At 39.7% G+C, this 16,571-nt stretch overlaps 1 protein-coding gene across 1 annotated transcript in view; it reads right to left on the bottom strand.

The window, feature by feature from the left end:
* The window catches only part of DNAH5 (dynein axonemal heavy chain 5), a 149,798-nt gene extending 136,000 nt beyond the window's left edge, over nt 1–13,798 (bottom strand). Inside the window, exon 1 of the mRNA XM_042806932.1 lies at nt 13,705–13,798. Within this exon, the coding sequence (XP_042662866.1) occupies nt 13,705–13,710 (6 nt within the window). The 5' untranslated portion in view covers nt 13,711–13,798. The remainder of the gene's footprint in view (nt 1–13,704) is intronic.
* Nucleotides 13,799–16,571: the final 2,773 nt, after the last annotated feature.

The following is a 16,571-nucleotide window of genomic DNA, read 5'->3' as shown; positions in this document are numbered from 1 at the left end:
TAACAGCTAATAAGAAATACAAAGTGCTGATAATGAGGTCCCCTTCACCGTGAATCACAGAAGGAGGAAACTTCTCAGAATGTCTTAAAATCATAATATTGCAAGAATGCAGTAGAAGACTGCTGCAGCAAAAACGTGTACAAATTCAGGAGAGTTCAATATTTCCTTCGTAGCAGCCTCACATTTAAATGGCAACACATTAAGGCTCAGAAGAAAAAAAAAATTAAAAATCAATGGTAAGTAATGCAGCAGAAGATGGGTAGCTACCCAAAAATTCTAAAGGAACTCCAAGACAAAAAGGAAAACTGCTTAACGTGACATGTACTCTGTATCAGTATCAGAGAACTGGTCACTGAGGTAAAATGCGCGTTTTCAGGGCTAGCTGAATGAGAAACAATTGATGAGGCAGCCTGACTAGGTAAAATAACAGACATTATAATAAAGAACAGAATTAAGGGGCAGCTCAAATAATTTCCCAAGGAAAAATCAACAATGTTTTTGTGAAAGGGAGAAACATTTATGAGCTGCTGAGGTTCACCAATGGGGTTAATAAGCATTAGTATGAAGAAGATTGAGCTACGTAACCTGGATTTGCAAAAAGGAATGATCCATTATCAAATGTTTTAATGTTTTTAGCAAAAGCATAAGGGAAATGACCCTTCATAGGTGAAGAATTTGATTAAATGTTTGGAAAGGAGAAGTTAGGAATAAAATGAATAGTTAATTGTTACAGCAACAGGTGTAAGGTGTAAGTGGAGCTCTCCAGGCATCTGCACACAGTCAGGTGGAAAAGAGAAAAGCTGTGAGAGAGACAGAGACTGCAAAGCTAAGTTATTCAAGGTAATAAGGATAACCAAAGAATTACAGAACCTTCCAAGACTGAGCAACTATGTATTAGTGTTGCAGATGAAAATTCAAATGGAAAAAGAAAAAACTTAATCCTGATTTCACATATAAAGCGACGGCCTCTGAGCTGATCATTACTACCATGAAGTCTATTTCTGTCTTTGCAAATAACTGGCTAACGTATAGAAATTAGTGATCATCCAGGATCAATTACAGTTAAGGGCTCAGTTACAGATACATGACATCACATGAACTAAAAACCAGGCCCCAGTCTGCCCACTAAGAATTAAGGCGAACAACTGCTCACTTTTTAAATAATAACTAGCAAAAAAGTAAGAATTTCCTTCATATTCTTATCTGGATCACTGAACACATTTACTCCATCATCACAGAACTCCTAGGCCTGGGACAAGCAAAGCGCAAGATGCAGACCTTCTGTGATTTCAATAAAGCACAAAACAGGATCAGTCTCAATGCAAAACTTCATCCTGAGGCTCTACAGCCTCCCTAGCTTGTCTGGATTTTTCTTCTTTGCTAGCAGCAGTTAGGCATACATTCAACAGAGGTCTGGAACCCACCCCAAATTTCCCACCTATTCTTCACATTTGCTTAGTTGGATCACAAAAGTTCACTAGTTGAGGATTTCATGAGAACGTGTTTCCATTCCTCTTCTTCCTCATACCTCCCCCCTCGGAGAAAAAACATCCAAGTGCCTCATTCACTCATTCCCATATTTCTGAAGCAGAATAACAGGTCCCTGGCATAAATCCAAGGTCTCCTATGGAAGAGGATCCAATACTTGGATTTCTCTTTATAGCAAGGTTCTTGACAATTACTTCCCTTGGAAGCAATGTTTGCCAATTAACAATTCAGTCTTGAGGCCTTTTCAAACTACCATAGGTTACATTTCAAATATAAATAGTGACACATATTTTTTCTTTCTTATAGCACCAACTAGTTTGCCCCCATTTTTCTCTGTCACTGCAAAAGTTCTCGGCAGTCTACGTCAAAAAAACGTGAATCAGCAAGCCTTTGGTTATAGGTAGAAAAATCTAACAGACAACATCTGACACATATATATGTACACACACATGTACACACCAGCCATTCCTATGACAAAGTAGCTCACAGGTTCCTATACAGAGACAACACTGATACCATCTGCAATGGAAGTGCAAATGATGGTATTCAGTAGCTGTTGTCCAGCATTAAACATTTAAAATATTCTCTTTTCAAACCATTGCATGGCAAATACAGCATCACTGTAATAATAGTTCATGAATTAATTAACTTTTAGCTCATGTAAACTTAGAAATAAAGTTGTTTTTCTTCCCTGCAGGCCCCACCAGGAAGCTAAGATAGGGTGTTCTTATTAACTTGGAAACACGTTTCTGAATTCAGTATTTTTATGATTAAATCAGAACTGCTTTAACATTAAACCATGCATTTTAAAAGGAAACTCTGAAGTCAAAAGATTCACGTTCACCCAACTCCGTATTTTTTCATTAATTGGTGCTAACTTATACCTCAAAAGTTCAAGAACCAGTCCTTCAGAAGTTTCACTAGTATGTGGTTTTTCTTAGGCAAATGCACAGTCCAGCTTAGAACCACCGTCTCAGCAGTCAGCAGGGCAGGCTAAATGTATTTTTTGATTCCATGCTGTCAAAAGGGAATACCTCTCAGGTCAGATTGCGTATTAACCCAAAGCTTACTCAGAGTGGCCCTGAAGTTTAAACTGTTCTTTAGCTCCAGTTATATCTAAAAATCTTGCTTTGGTTTAATATTATAACCACTTCCTTTACAATGGAACAATCGAGCCTCCTATGGCCATATATCTCTACATATTAGCAGAGAAATAGTAATGAAAACATAATTTGACTTGAAAACTGCCATGTCCCTGTGAGTCCTAAACTGGAATACAGTTTAACTGCCTTTCCAGTTGCCTAAGCATTGTTTTGGCATTTCAAACTGCAGTTAAATACCCTGTCCAAGGCAAAAAAAAATCCCAACTCTTTCAGTTCCCTGCAAGAAATCCAAGCCGTCTGGCTACCAAAATACTGCACAGCAGGTATTCCATCACAAACTTCCAGGGTTTTCCCACTGCCTTGAATTCACACTAAGCAAGTTAACCATGCCTCCAGATCACTATGTATACTTCACTGTAAAAATATGGTTGACATTCCTTTTGACCCCTAAGAAAGAGAATCACCTCCCTGTTTTACAAAAGGCCTCACGTTATGTCTTTTTTTAAGCACAAGCAGCCATGCCTACACAGTGCTACCAGCACACCAGCTCCAAACAGCAGCAGTGAAAGTGTGTCAGCCATCAAATATGAGGTCTTATACCAAATTAGGCTTGTGCTCTGACCTACCTTTCCACATATAACTAATCTGTTCAATCCATTCAGGATTCCAAGTCATGTTATATTACTGCCTCAATGGCTCACACTGATAATTTATAGTAACTATATCCAGATTTAAAAAAAAAAAAAACACATCATTCTTGAAACAAAGTACCTGGTTCTGCCTTGCCCTTTGCTATCTATGCAGCTACTAGAAGCTGCTAAATCAGAATTCTGCAGGAGGGCAGACATAGCTGAGATAAATCATTATTTCTTCGGAAAGTTTCTAAGAAGCTTTCCAGCAATCACAACAGAGGACCCAAGTCCTAGAATAGATAATATTGGGAGGGTGGGGGATGTGTTTCCTGTCTTAATTGTTCTTCAAAGCTTTTCCCATCTAGAAAGACAGACATATTCATACATTTGATTACATAACTGTCAGACGATTACTTTTAATAAGTCCATCTCTGGTGATTAGCTAGCTGTAAAAAGGCTGCATATTCATATGTATATTTTATAGCAACTTGAGTGTTTTTACCTGATACTCCAGTCCCAAAACTTTGGTCATTTGTATTAGATACAGCCCTATCACAAATACTTTCCTGCAGCTTGGTTATCTTTCTTGATGGAGCAAGGAGCAGTCTGTCCATTTAGCTCACTACAAATGCCCTAGCATTAAGCGTGACTATACCATCTCTCATCAGACTACATGTTCTGCATTGCAGACATCCATTCATTTTTATATTGAAAATATAATTTTGCTATTAAGACAGTAAAGCCTCCAAAAAACAAGGCAAATATGTCCAAGTCAAGAGGAATTTATGGAAAATATTATATTTAAGTGGTTGCAAACATCCTCCTTGTTCTACGTTCAGTGTGTGGATATAGGATTAATATATGGTGTTATCATTACGCAAATTGTCTAAGCAAGAATGACAGTGTTGAAACCCAAACACTGAATTCTTGTGTTCATCAAATCATCTCAGTACAGTTGCCTGAACTTTTACATAAACCTTTAGAGGTATACAACTACTTTACAATCCTTAAGGACTCCTCTGAAAGGAAGGGATGAAAACTAGGTTTATTTCAACTACTGCAATAAGAATTCAGCAATAAGAAAAAATGAACACTGTATGAACCTATCTGTAATGTATACAGCACTAAATACTATACAAGGTGGTCCAGGATGGCAAAATTTATATTGAGAATTACTGTATCAGAGTGATTACTACATTACACAGCAGCTGAAATACATGGCTTTATTTCTAATGTAGTCTAAGCATTCTTTCTGCAGCAATCTCCTTCAGATGTGCTGTTCATCACCACTTCTCTGTAAGAACTGACTACCTCATTCTAACATGCACGTTATCCTGCAGACAAGTTACTGTATCATAAAGGTCACAAGTACATCCTTATCCATCCTAGAACCAAAACTTCAACTTCTTAATCAGCACAACAGCAGAAGTTTTAATATTGTATTTCCAAATATTGCCTTGTCTTATGCCACATGGGGTCAACAACTCAGTGCTGATAGATGATGTCGCTGTGTATTCTCTAGAAAGCCAGGAAACATTTCCTTCCTTCCATCTGAGGAAATTCAATACACTAAATAAAACATTTAGCTTTAAGAAAATAGCACAAATCACTGATTTTTATTGTTAAGAACTGTTAGCTATCTGTGTAGCATGCAGTGCTGAGCCAAACAGTGTTTCCATTCCATCTATTTCATGTTTGGAAGTTACCAACTCTCCAACAGACAGTAAACAGACCATGCCAACCTGAACAATCACGCGTTACAGAAACACTGCTTTTGCTTTTCTGTTTTCAAGGGCTATCAGAGCTGTCCAGAGAAATAGCGTGTCATCTTTACAGCCAAGAAATGAAGAACTGTTAGAGCTCTGTGTTGGATCATATCCTTGTTCTACAACTTTTCACGAATCTTACAGTCGAAACAGCATTAGCCACCTTTTGTAGCTCTTGAGCATGCTGAATTATGGAATGAGAGTCATCATCCGAGATGGATCTCCAGGATTTACCGTTAGATCACTGGTTAAAACTTCTTCCGTTAAGCCTAAGACGACACCAAGTCTAACAAATACAGAAGATTGCAAGAGACGGGTTTCTAAAATTAAAACACTTCCATTTTAGGCAAATTAGATGAGAAAATACAAATTTGTGAAAAATGCAACTTTTTTATTGAAGTTATCACTATAAAGATCAAAAAAACCCCACATCTATTTGTACAGATTAGCATTATACACACAATAAACACTTAACTTCCAGACTGTTGCCTTTAATTTTCAGAGGATGATAGCTTCCTCTACTGATGCAGCCTATCAAGACATAATTGACATAAATTTCCCGGATCAGCATGGCAAACTGGGCAAACTGACTGTGCGATTTATCTCTTTTCGAGGTAGTAAATACTTTCACAGGTAGTAACTGCTTTCTACAAGCTGCTTTGTTACCCTTTTAAGCAAAGACAGTGATGTAGCGATTCATATTTTCCGTTCTACTACTCTTCATTTACTTTACCCAGAAGGGGATTCAGCAACACAAGCCTTAAAAATTCACGCCTGATTTTTCGCTAGTACAAACCACATAAGATAGTAAGTCAACAAATGAAAGCTTGATTGTACTAAACTGGGATTTTTCTGGGTAGCGTAGTATTAATAACAAAGTCTCCATTTGAAGAATCTGTTTTCCATGGAATTACTGACAAAAAGGTTTGTCAATTAAAACCTCACATTTTTGTCTGGCTATCAAGGGCAGTCAGACAAGACCATTTGATTCAGACCCTGAAAGGTGCTCCAAATCTCTTTAAGCTTAGTTGCCAGCACCAGAAGCATAGCTGGATCCCCACAGAAGTAAAATAGCTGCAGTGGTGGAATTTTTATGTCCCTTTTAATAAGTGATATTAACATTTTCAAGTTTTTGATTACTTGTGCTGAATTCCGGCTTTTTCACTACAAGTTTAGCAGTATGCTCACACTGCAATCAACAGCTATTACAGTTGTTCAGACACAGCTGAACTAAATTGCTCTAAAGCTTTAAGAGTCCAATCACAGCTGCACTGAGCTCACAAGAGTAACTCATCTGACCTATGGGTCACAAGAAAAAATCACATCTTATTCTGCAGAAATAGATGCTAGCTATGCATCTAAGACATGCTGTACTCATACTGGGTAAGCTACAGAATCACAAAATCATTTAGGTTGGAAAAGACCTTTAAGATCAAGTCTAAACATAAACCTTAAAGTTGGACCATACAGCAATCAGGCTGCAAATAACCTGTGTATAACACATCTATACCATTACAGATTTTGAGAAAAAGATACATCCATTTTACTCTATCACTCCATTATAAGCAATATAGTCATTAAAACAGTCCAGTAGCTAAGCTGAGCTTGGCATTTTCTTTCCAGTCACCTGGAAGTTATTTAAACCTCCAGCTGCCCCTTGGATTATTCCTACTAATCTTAGTAGATGGTCTACCAGCTCATCTTTGAAAGTAGCACTAACTAAAAAAAAAAAAAAAAGTGTTTCATGACATTTCTTCCACAGTAACTCAAAAAAAGAGATATTTGTTCAGCTGTATTACTAGCTCATATAAGAAGTCGAAGTCTTTAGTTTGAAAACATTGAAAATAAAATGTCTTCCTTGTTTTCCTCCCCATAGTTTACTAATACATGTACAACTACAGGAAATCAACTCCAACACATACATTTCAAAACGTAGAAAGTGATGGGGGGAAATGTATGTTTGTTTATTATTTAATAAGGTTATGACCTTCTTAATTAACATTTATTTCCAAGTAGCCTTTAAAAAAGTCTCGCTCATTTTTCAGTCTATACATTTGGAGTTGTTTACCACCACATAAGATTCCATTTAATGGAAAATTTACCTATTCACGTTCTTACAATTTGAGTTTGATAACAATTCAATGAAACAGTCCTGCAACAACTAAGTATATTTAATCTAAGCTAACCAATTCTTTGACTCATAATGAAACACCCCCTCTTAGCAAGATTTAGTAGTAACATCTATGGCATGAAAAACGTAACATTTATCAACCAACCAACATAGTAGTGTCTGCTTTCATAACTCGTCTCTTTCTCTGGAGAAATAAAAAAGTAATAATCACCGGCCATAGATTCTTTAATGCAGTGTAATTAACTTTTTCCCCTCTCTGGTAAAGCTTTTGTCTTTGGTTCTTTCTGAAACCAGTCTTCTTCTAACAAGGCACTTCTTGCTCTAAGCCTTCGGAGGTTTGTTTATTGATTAACCCAAGATTTAGATAGCTACTGTTACTGCCCCTTGGAGGCTGTTCCCTAACATACCATTGTATCAAGATTCTTCTTTTACTCAGCACTTCCAGTGCCTTTTGCTAAGTAGGATCCTATGACTGCTACCCAGCGATTTGGGGCTGGGGCAGGGGGAAGTTAACATCCAACCCCCCTTATTCACATTTTCCTCACACTTTAAAAGGACTCTCTTAATTGAATACCCTTGTAACAGTGCTCCTGAGAAAACAAAAGAAGATTACAAAAGCTTTTACCTGTAGTTAGTGCATTGACTGCATGCAGCCAAACCGACACTCACAAAACCCCAGTTTCTCAGCTTTTAGCAGGAATTCCCTCTCCCCCACAGTTAAGTAATCGTCCAGAAGGTAGTGGGTATCACCTGGCAGGGAGATACAATAACTCCACCACATGTAAAGTGAAGCTTACCTTTTTCTTGAGGCTGTAACAAGCCCTTGATGTATTTCAGTAGATTTAAGCTTCAGCTTTTAAATTCCAACAAATCTAAAACCATCTTGCTGCATGGTACCTCCAGGTGCTTTCACCTCACTAATACTTAAGTCCTGCTGCCTGCAGCTCCGTAACTTTGCACTCAAGCTGCCTGGGGGTGTTTTCCAGAGACTCTGTGAAAGGTTTTTTGCTTTTGCCATTATTCCCCTTGGCCTGCACCTGCAACCCGCAGACAGGCCAGCCCAAAAGGGCGCTCAGCTGGGACCCATCACTGCTCTACCTGGCCACACTCGAAAGAGCACCCTCTCTCCCTTCCCTTCTCCCTGCCACCCTCCTGTTATTTCCCCTAAAACAAACACACAAAAAAAAAAATCTTTCACCACTGGAGTTAACGTATACCATCAGCTACAAATCCTCCTAATCCTTGTCGATACGAACTTCTCACTCGTACATCCTTTGTACGACGTAGTCAAAATTTCATAGGAAATAACAGGACAAGAAGTTAGTTAATACAGAAGAGTTCTGTGCTTCCTGACCTACTTTATATGAATAAACAATTTACCCCACCACACTTCTTGAAGAGGTCAAAAACTTTGAAAACAGAAAACAATTCAGAGCAGGAAGAAGAAATAAAACTTGACAACATAATGATTGTTAGAAATATACATGACAAATTCTGATTTCCGCATTTTCTTCTTTCCTGTCTTGGAATATGCCAAATGCACTTCATAAAAGGCATAACTTAGGTTATTTTCTCCATGCTGGAAGTCTAAAATGGTTTTGGTGTATAAATTATTAGGAATCAAATGGTGATGAAACAAACTGCCTCCAACTTCTGGCACTTGACTGCACATACAAGTTATGTTTTCATAATCCTTCAGCAGCTGTAGCCTGCATACTCCACCCACTATTATCTGCTAAATAAAACACTTTTCCTGTAGTAAAAATCTGATGGTTATTTGCATTCGCTCTGTTCATATGTGCTATGGAAAAACTGTATTTTATTTTATAAACTGTTATCCAACATAAAGAGGCTCGAGTCACATATTTCAGACATAAAATAACAGCTTCTCCTGTGTTCTGCTAATAAAAGTAAAATCATTTAAGTTACTCTAAAGATTACAATTTAGACCACTCTTCAAACTGCCATAACAACACTATTGGGTTCATGGGTGCAAGGCACAGTAACAGTAGTGTGGGAATCACGACAGAGAAATCTGTTGTGGTATACAGACTAGAAGACACAACTCAACATTCAGTATTACAAAGGACATATTGCTTCAGGAACCTGAAGTTTCTAATATTCTTTATACCACATAGTAATATATTATTTTCCATCATGGTACTTCAGTAATGTCTTCAGCTTTTCTAGGAGTCCTGAACACCTCTGACATCTTCACAGGGCACCTCCCTTCTGTTTCTTCAGCCAAGCAGGAAAAGCAGCTCCAACTGATTTGCATACAAATGGAGCAAATACTTGGGGGCAAATTTGTCCTTAAAATATTGAGGAAATGAAGAGGTTTGGGTTTGTTTTTTTTTTTTTTTTTTTCCATCCTGAAAGAGCCTCGAAGAAATCTTCTGCAACTCCGCCTGCCCTTCTTTACCCTAGAACACATAAGCAGCACCAAGTCCCATTCTCTGCATTTAGACTTTTTGTTCACTTTTAATCCACTACTCAGAATACCCTGCAATCCACAGGGTATCCCAGAAACACAACACCACGTGAGCCCTGCTGTAATTTTCCAGAACTGCTGGGTGTTACCTCGCCCACTTTTTTTGCTGTGCAGTCAAACCAGACCAGCTGCAGCCTTTCAGCACCGGTGGTCCAACTGCAGGGAGCCAGAAAGCACCCAGCCCTGTCCCCTGCCCCGCTCTTCAACCCTAGGTCCTCACCCCAACACCTCTCAAGTGTTTTAAACATCTACTCAGAAACCTAGGAGCAGAAACAGAACTGTATTCGCCAATAACCAAGCGTTTCCTTTTATGTAAGTTCAGCATTACAGTAAATATAGATTTCAAATTTCAATATTACATAAAGAAACGCCAAAACCACTCGACTCCACCCAAGTGGCAATAAAGCGAAGTTGTAAGTGATGCTGGGCTCTCAGGGCCATACGCAGGCAGCCCATGCCTACGCAGCACACCTTCCAACTGCACCCAAGAGGAATTTACACCTTGGCCATAAATGAGACCTTTCTGGAAACAGCACCACTGCTGCTGCCTGCACACACACACCCGGCAGAAAGCTGGAATTGTTGCTGAGCAACCGGAGCCGTGCAATTGCTGCTTCCTCGGCTTGCCAGCTCTCCCCTGCATATCGGGAGCGGAGGACACTGGACAAAATGCAAGATGCCCTGTAGCCGCCAGTGTTATTAAATGTCTTTCTGCTTCTGTGGTATGTGATTGTTATTTGTCACGAAGTGTTACCATTCTTAATGTGTTTAGAGTACACTGCCTGATCTAGATTAAGTGAAAAAGGTCTTCCCTACCTGTAAATCTTCTGAATATTAATTGTCATGATGACACACTCCATTACCAGTCACTGTTCTTCGAAAATGTGTCCTGTGTCTATTAAGCACTTTCAAATACATGCTTCGGCTACTGAAAACCGAAATCAGTAGGGATCTGTGACATCCTTTTAAACAGTCGCTGTCTAACTGTGACTAAGGAAAATCCTTCTTTCCCATATTAACATTTGACATCGTGCTTTGTACAAATATATTTAGCAAATGCGATCCATATTGACATATTGCTCAGCTGTTCACCATATTCCAAACAAGACAGCATACTTGACTTTTCCTTTTCTTCTCATTAGAAATGTCTGTTAGAAAATTAAAGAAACCTACACGTAGTTCTCATGCTAGTATATTGGTTCCTCTTTCCATTGATGCATAGTCTTTTAGCTTTTTGTAATATCTTACCAGTGATAAAAATAAAAAGTAGCTTTTCCTGTCTTCCAGCAGGTTAGCTGTCATTAGCCATTGTTACCATTACTTCAGCCACCTTCTACTACAGTAACAGCTGTCTCAGGCAATCTGCTGCATGCTCTGACACTCAGTAACTGTATTCAGTGGTGTGTCCCCCACCCGTTCGCAAGCGGATGCTTTTTAATCTGACCAAAGATACCCAATCATCGCTTAAAAACAATACACCACAAGAGTCAATTTCTCTCTCTTCATTGCACATTAAAGAAGCGGTTCCATATTTTCACCCACTTTCTTTACAGTTCCCACACCTTCAGCCATCTCTCTTTGCAACTTTGCATGTTTCCTCAGAAAGACAAATTACGGAGCTTTCTGCCCATGTTCATTTTGATGTCCGTTGCTGAATGCAGGATTTTTCTTCACAATGACCTGCTGAGTTATAACTCCCGCAGCACATGTACATGAATTCAGTGACTTACAGCAATTTGTCTCTAGCAGAGGCTGAACTCATGGCCTCTTCCACATATAGTTTCTTTTGGAACAAAATACTAATAAAGTTTAAGGATCATTTCATATCAGGACAACACCCAAATTATGGCACATAGAATTAGGCTGAGATTTTATCTTTCACAGGAGAAGAGGGCATTTTATTTCTTTCAATAAAGTTAGTGCCAAACAGCTGGCAGTCTTAAACGTTTTCCCTTTTCACTCATACATCAAATGCTTTTCCCTGCTTACACTGCCCTACACCTGGTATTGAGCAATTCTTTGTGTCATAATTTCGTTTTCCTGAGAAGATGCCAATTAACAGAAAGGCATTCATCACACATCTCCCATTATTGTTTTACAAATCCACTGTACATCCACTGGGGAGGCAGCAGAAAGGGAATCTTTATTTTTACATGGGCTACTGTGCCTGAACATTCCCTAATTTAAGATAAGAGTGAAAAGGGTAATAATTATGTTGGCCTGTTTAATAAAAACTTCCATCAAGGCAGGTCACTCTGCACATAAATAACACAGCTGCTTTCTTGTCATCAGTGATTAAACTGTGAATTACCTGAGTGTGGAAAGAATCCTCCTCTATCTCCCTCCACCCCATTCCCTGCAAAATACAGGCTGCTAAAACATAGGAGGATATTTTCGGTCATTGAGAAGTTACATCATTAAGCCTCTTTCTAGAAAAGAGTCAAAACAAGACACACATACTAATATGGTCTTAATTCACAAGTTGCACAGAAGCAAGTGTCTCCAGCCCATGAATGTATTAAACGATAACTACAACAAAACTATGCACTTAAAAAAAAACAAAGAAAATCACACACACACACAAAAAGAGTTCTGACTACTTAACCTCTCATTGCCACATACCCAAGAAAGCAAAACAAAAAAGCAGGAGTTGAATTCTCAACTGAATAATGCTAGGATCAAAAACTGAAATGAATGTTAATATAGTGGCTTTGTTTTTATCCTTAGCTCCACATATCAATTCATTAAATTTTCTTAATTAATCTCTCGTAAAGCAAATAATGCATTTTTACAAAAGTTTAGGGTATTCTAGATGATATTATCACAGCATTAGGCTGATTCTCTTGACCTTAAAGTTTCGGTAGGACAGGCCTTCTAGTAAGCAAGTTACTCTTACAAGAGATAGGGACAATAACTTGTTGTATTTGTAACTGTACAGAAATATCAGCCAGAACGGCTTTGCCATGTGTCCTGGAAGCTATTGCAAAAGTTAAGAGTGCAGTGTATTCGTACTGCTTTAGCATTATGGAAATATAGTGGAATGTAACCATCCCTGGGATCTATTAATTACATAATCCTTTCAGGAAAACGTAATCAAGTTAGCTTCCATTAGTAGTGAGAGACCCTAATGCAAATTCCCTTGCTTTTGGATACATTGAAAAGTCAGACAAAACAAAGGGAAAACAGAGTTTCAAAAAAAAAAAAAAAAAAAAGAGTTCATTAAACGATAACACTTAAAAAAGCGTTCTATAATTATGTGCTTCAACTCAACAAAACTAGTAATAAAATAATTATCAGAGTAAAGCTGAAAGCAACAAACATCCAGTGCGAGGCAGGAAGCAGGATTTGTCAGGGCACATTATATTATTCTTTTTTTACAGCAGGTCTCAAGAGCATCTTCTGCCAATGTTACTGAATGAACCACCTCAATTAAGTGTTTTCATACCTGAAGTTGAGTCACAAGAGAAATAATTGATATGAGAAATAGCTGCCTTCTTCAAAATCCAAGAACGCCTGTTTTGTTTATAAACAACCAAAGTTTGTGAATTTCATCACAGATAAAAATACCTTCTCAGAGGGAGGCATCAGAGGAAGTTATCCCTAGTAATCTTTTTTTAATCACCATACGTAGGCACCTCAGCAGGACACGGAGGCAAGCAGTAACGGCTGTGCCGCCCAAAACGGGCACAGAGGGGCGGACCCGACCCCCCCCCCCAAAAAAAAAAAAAAAACAAACCAAAAAAAAAAAAAAAAAAAAAAAAAAAAAACAAAAAAACACCCGCAGCCCCCGCGGGACACCCCGGCCCACGCAAGCCGAAGGGCTCGAGAAGCTACCAAAGCAGCGCCACTCTAAAACCCCCTTTCCCGCGTAGACGCCAAACGCTGGGAAGCTCCTTCCCCCCGAAACACGGGATCCCCTCAACCCCGTCAGTTATCGGAGCCGCCTCTCCCGGGCCTGGCCCGGGCGGGCTGCGGGGGGGAGCGGGCACTACGCCGTGCCGTGCCCCGGGGCGCTAGGCCGCGGCCGCCGCTCCCCTTCCTCCCCTGACTTTCCGCTCGCTGCTCGGCCGCGGCCCGCCCGGCCCCGCCGCACCTGCATCTCCCGGCCGCCCTCCGCCGGGGCTGGGCCTGGGGCAGGCCCCGAGCGGCGGTGCGGCAGGCGGAGGCGGCCGGGCCCTGCCGCTGTCTCCATCACCCGCTGCCGTTGCCATGGCGAGGGGCTCCCGTCACCGGCCCCCCCCCCCACGGCCTTGAGGTGGGAGGTTTGTGGGTCATTTTTTTTTTTTTTTTTTTTTTAACTTCCCTTTTCCAGTCCCCGGCCAGTCCCGGCTTCCCAGCGCCCGGGAGCTGCCGCCGCGGCCTGCTGTACTTGCCGCGGGGGGAGAATCGGCATTGCCAGCTGCTACGGCACCCGGGCCTCTACCGCGAGCCCCCCGGCAGCTACTCCCCTTTCTTCTCTCTTCACCTCAGGGAGAGGAAAAAAAAGTCACACCTTGTTCCAGCGCTAAAAGCTCCCATCAAGCGCAGCCTCAGCGCTGAAAACACAACGAAATGATCTAGACCTTCCAACATCTCATTTTCGACCGCTCGCAACAGTCGGCGGCGATGCAGCCCTCCCGCGTGGAATCACCGGGGCAGGCAGGAGAGTTAAAAGCTTCAAACGCTGCTCTTTATGACAAAAGGGCAATGGAATTTAATACACCTGGATGCTGCAGGTGCACATAATACAACTTTCTCCTAATTGGATAACACGGTGTGGGTTGCCCTCTTAAATGACCGGAGGATCACCTTGTTACCAGGTTTCCAGCGGTCGTTGCTCCCAGAACATTGCACTGAAAATAGCTTGCTGAGACTCTGTTAGGTGTACTGATGAGGTATAAATCAAATTCTAAATGTGTTCATAAGCAAATCTGTCCCCAAGGAAATCTCTTTTTCCTGAACTCCTGACAGTAGATACAAGTCCAGGTGGTAATCACAGTATAGAAAATACTTACAAAGCATACATGAAAGTACTGAAAGCTATCTAACATTAAATATACATGAAGGACAGACTAAATATGTATGTCCTGACACTAAAGCATCAGCAGCTTTTGTTTGCCTAGAATCTACGTCAACACATCCTTGGGAACATGAAAGCGAAATACTCCAAGTAAAGCACAGATAATTCAGGAGCAGAAAACCTGAAATTCCTCACAGAAATATGTAAGAAACCCAATGCCCGGGCTTGAGGTAGGTATTTCACCTCGGAATGTGTTTCTCTTTGCTTCCTTTGATGTAATTTGAACCCTAGACCAGGGAGCCTCCTGCTAGTCTTTAATGGAGACACGCATACATAAGGCTGCAAAAGACCTGTACAAACTCCATGTCTTGGCCCAACAATTCCTAAGCGTTTCCTAACAGGATTTTTCCACCTACTCTTAGAAATCTCTGGAAGACAGAGGCTACACAAACCTCCCAGGGGGCATGGTCCAGTTCTCATTTAGCAATTTCATTATTTTTTTACTAATATCAATCACTATTTTTCACTTTTTTTTTCACATATCCTTCAGTGACTAGGCAGAAAAAATTACCTTTATAATCATAGTTTTTAATGTGCTTGTTGTAGATTAACCCCAGTAGACAGTTAAGCCCTACACAGCCACTTGCTCACTTCCCCACAGTGAGAAATGTTTGCTCCCTCTATTTTTTCACTGATAGAAATAAGCTAATTGGTTCAGCTAAAAGCTATTTATTTCATCATTTCCTTGGAATTCATAGTTCCGTTCTTTATGATTTTTCAGTTTGTTGGTACTGTTGCCAAAATGTGACATGCAAAAATGGACATAAAACTCTTCCAGTGGCCTTAGAAACCACAGAGCAGAAAGGGAAGCTTTCTACTGATGGTTTGAATATGAACTTTTAAAATGCTGCCAGACAGCATTTATTCTTTTTACTTTGGATTGTTTCAATATTCACTTTGACACCCATGAAGTCTCACATATCATTTTCTGATACACTTTTGTATATTGATATTTATTCCCTTTTATACTTGTTCATTTGACTTTTCCTTTCTTGAGTACTTTACTGAATTTCTGAGCTTTTCTTCCATGCTCTGCTTCTTTAATGAAAGCTAGTTTGAGTTTCATTCCCATCCTCTGATCCACATCTGGATCAGCTCTCCCAGCCCGGTGTGTATGTGAATACAAATTCTCAGTTCCCTTACAAACAATGTCCTGAAAATTCAGGCTCCTTTAAGATCTCATATAGTATCTTCACAGTTTCTCTGAAAATAATTTTTGCTTGTCTTGAGCACAGTCTTTCAAATCGTTGCTGACCTCCATCACAGTATTTTAAACTAGTTCATATCTGTCTTGCTTCTTAAAAAATGTATAAAAGGAAAAAAATATGAGTTATGAGAGTTGCGTCAGAAACTTTGTTAAAAATTAGTGGTGTGCTAGAAGTACTAGTTCCTACTAGGTGAATTCATGCCTGTCAAGCAGCTAGACTATCAAAGAAGATAATTGGATTGATTTCACCTGAATTATTTTTTAAAATCCATGTGGTAAATTTTCTTTCCCATTCTTGTTCCCTGAACTACTGGAAAATGATAACATCATAATTTGTTCTAGTAATCTTGAGGAATCTTTCCTCAAATAAAGGTGCTGTGTCTGATATTCTTTAAGACCCTGAGACTCTTCACATCGTTAAGTAGTGCTCCAAAAAGCTGATCCTGTTTGGGAGATTCTTCTCGGTATTCAAAGGTATATTTCATTTCCTGTTGTCCAAATGACGTAAATATTTCACAGTGTTTCTTTAATCTGATGCTTTCCTATTCTTTTCATTGTGTTTTACAATCTTGTCATAAATAGCATTTTATTAAGGCTGTAGAAAAGGGCACTAAGCATTTTGGTCTTCCCTAGGCTTCCCACTATTTGTTTACTCTATCCTTTGCTCTTTCTGCATGACTTCTGATTTTACCCC

The sequence above is a fragment of the Tyto alba genome, unplaced genomic scaffold (assembly GCF_018691265.1).
Source record: "Tyto alba isolate M040663 unplaced genomic scaffold, T.alba_DEE_v4.0 Super-Scaffold_48, whole genome shotgun sequence".
Taxonomy (NCBI): domain Eukaryota; kingdom Metazoa; phylum Chordata; class Aves; order Strigiformes; family Tytonidae; genus Tyto; species Tyto alba.
Note: the sequence above shows the minus strand (reverse complement) of the source record. Positions and strands in the feature narration are given on the sequence as shown.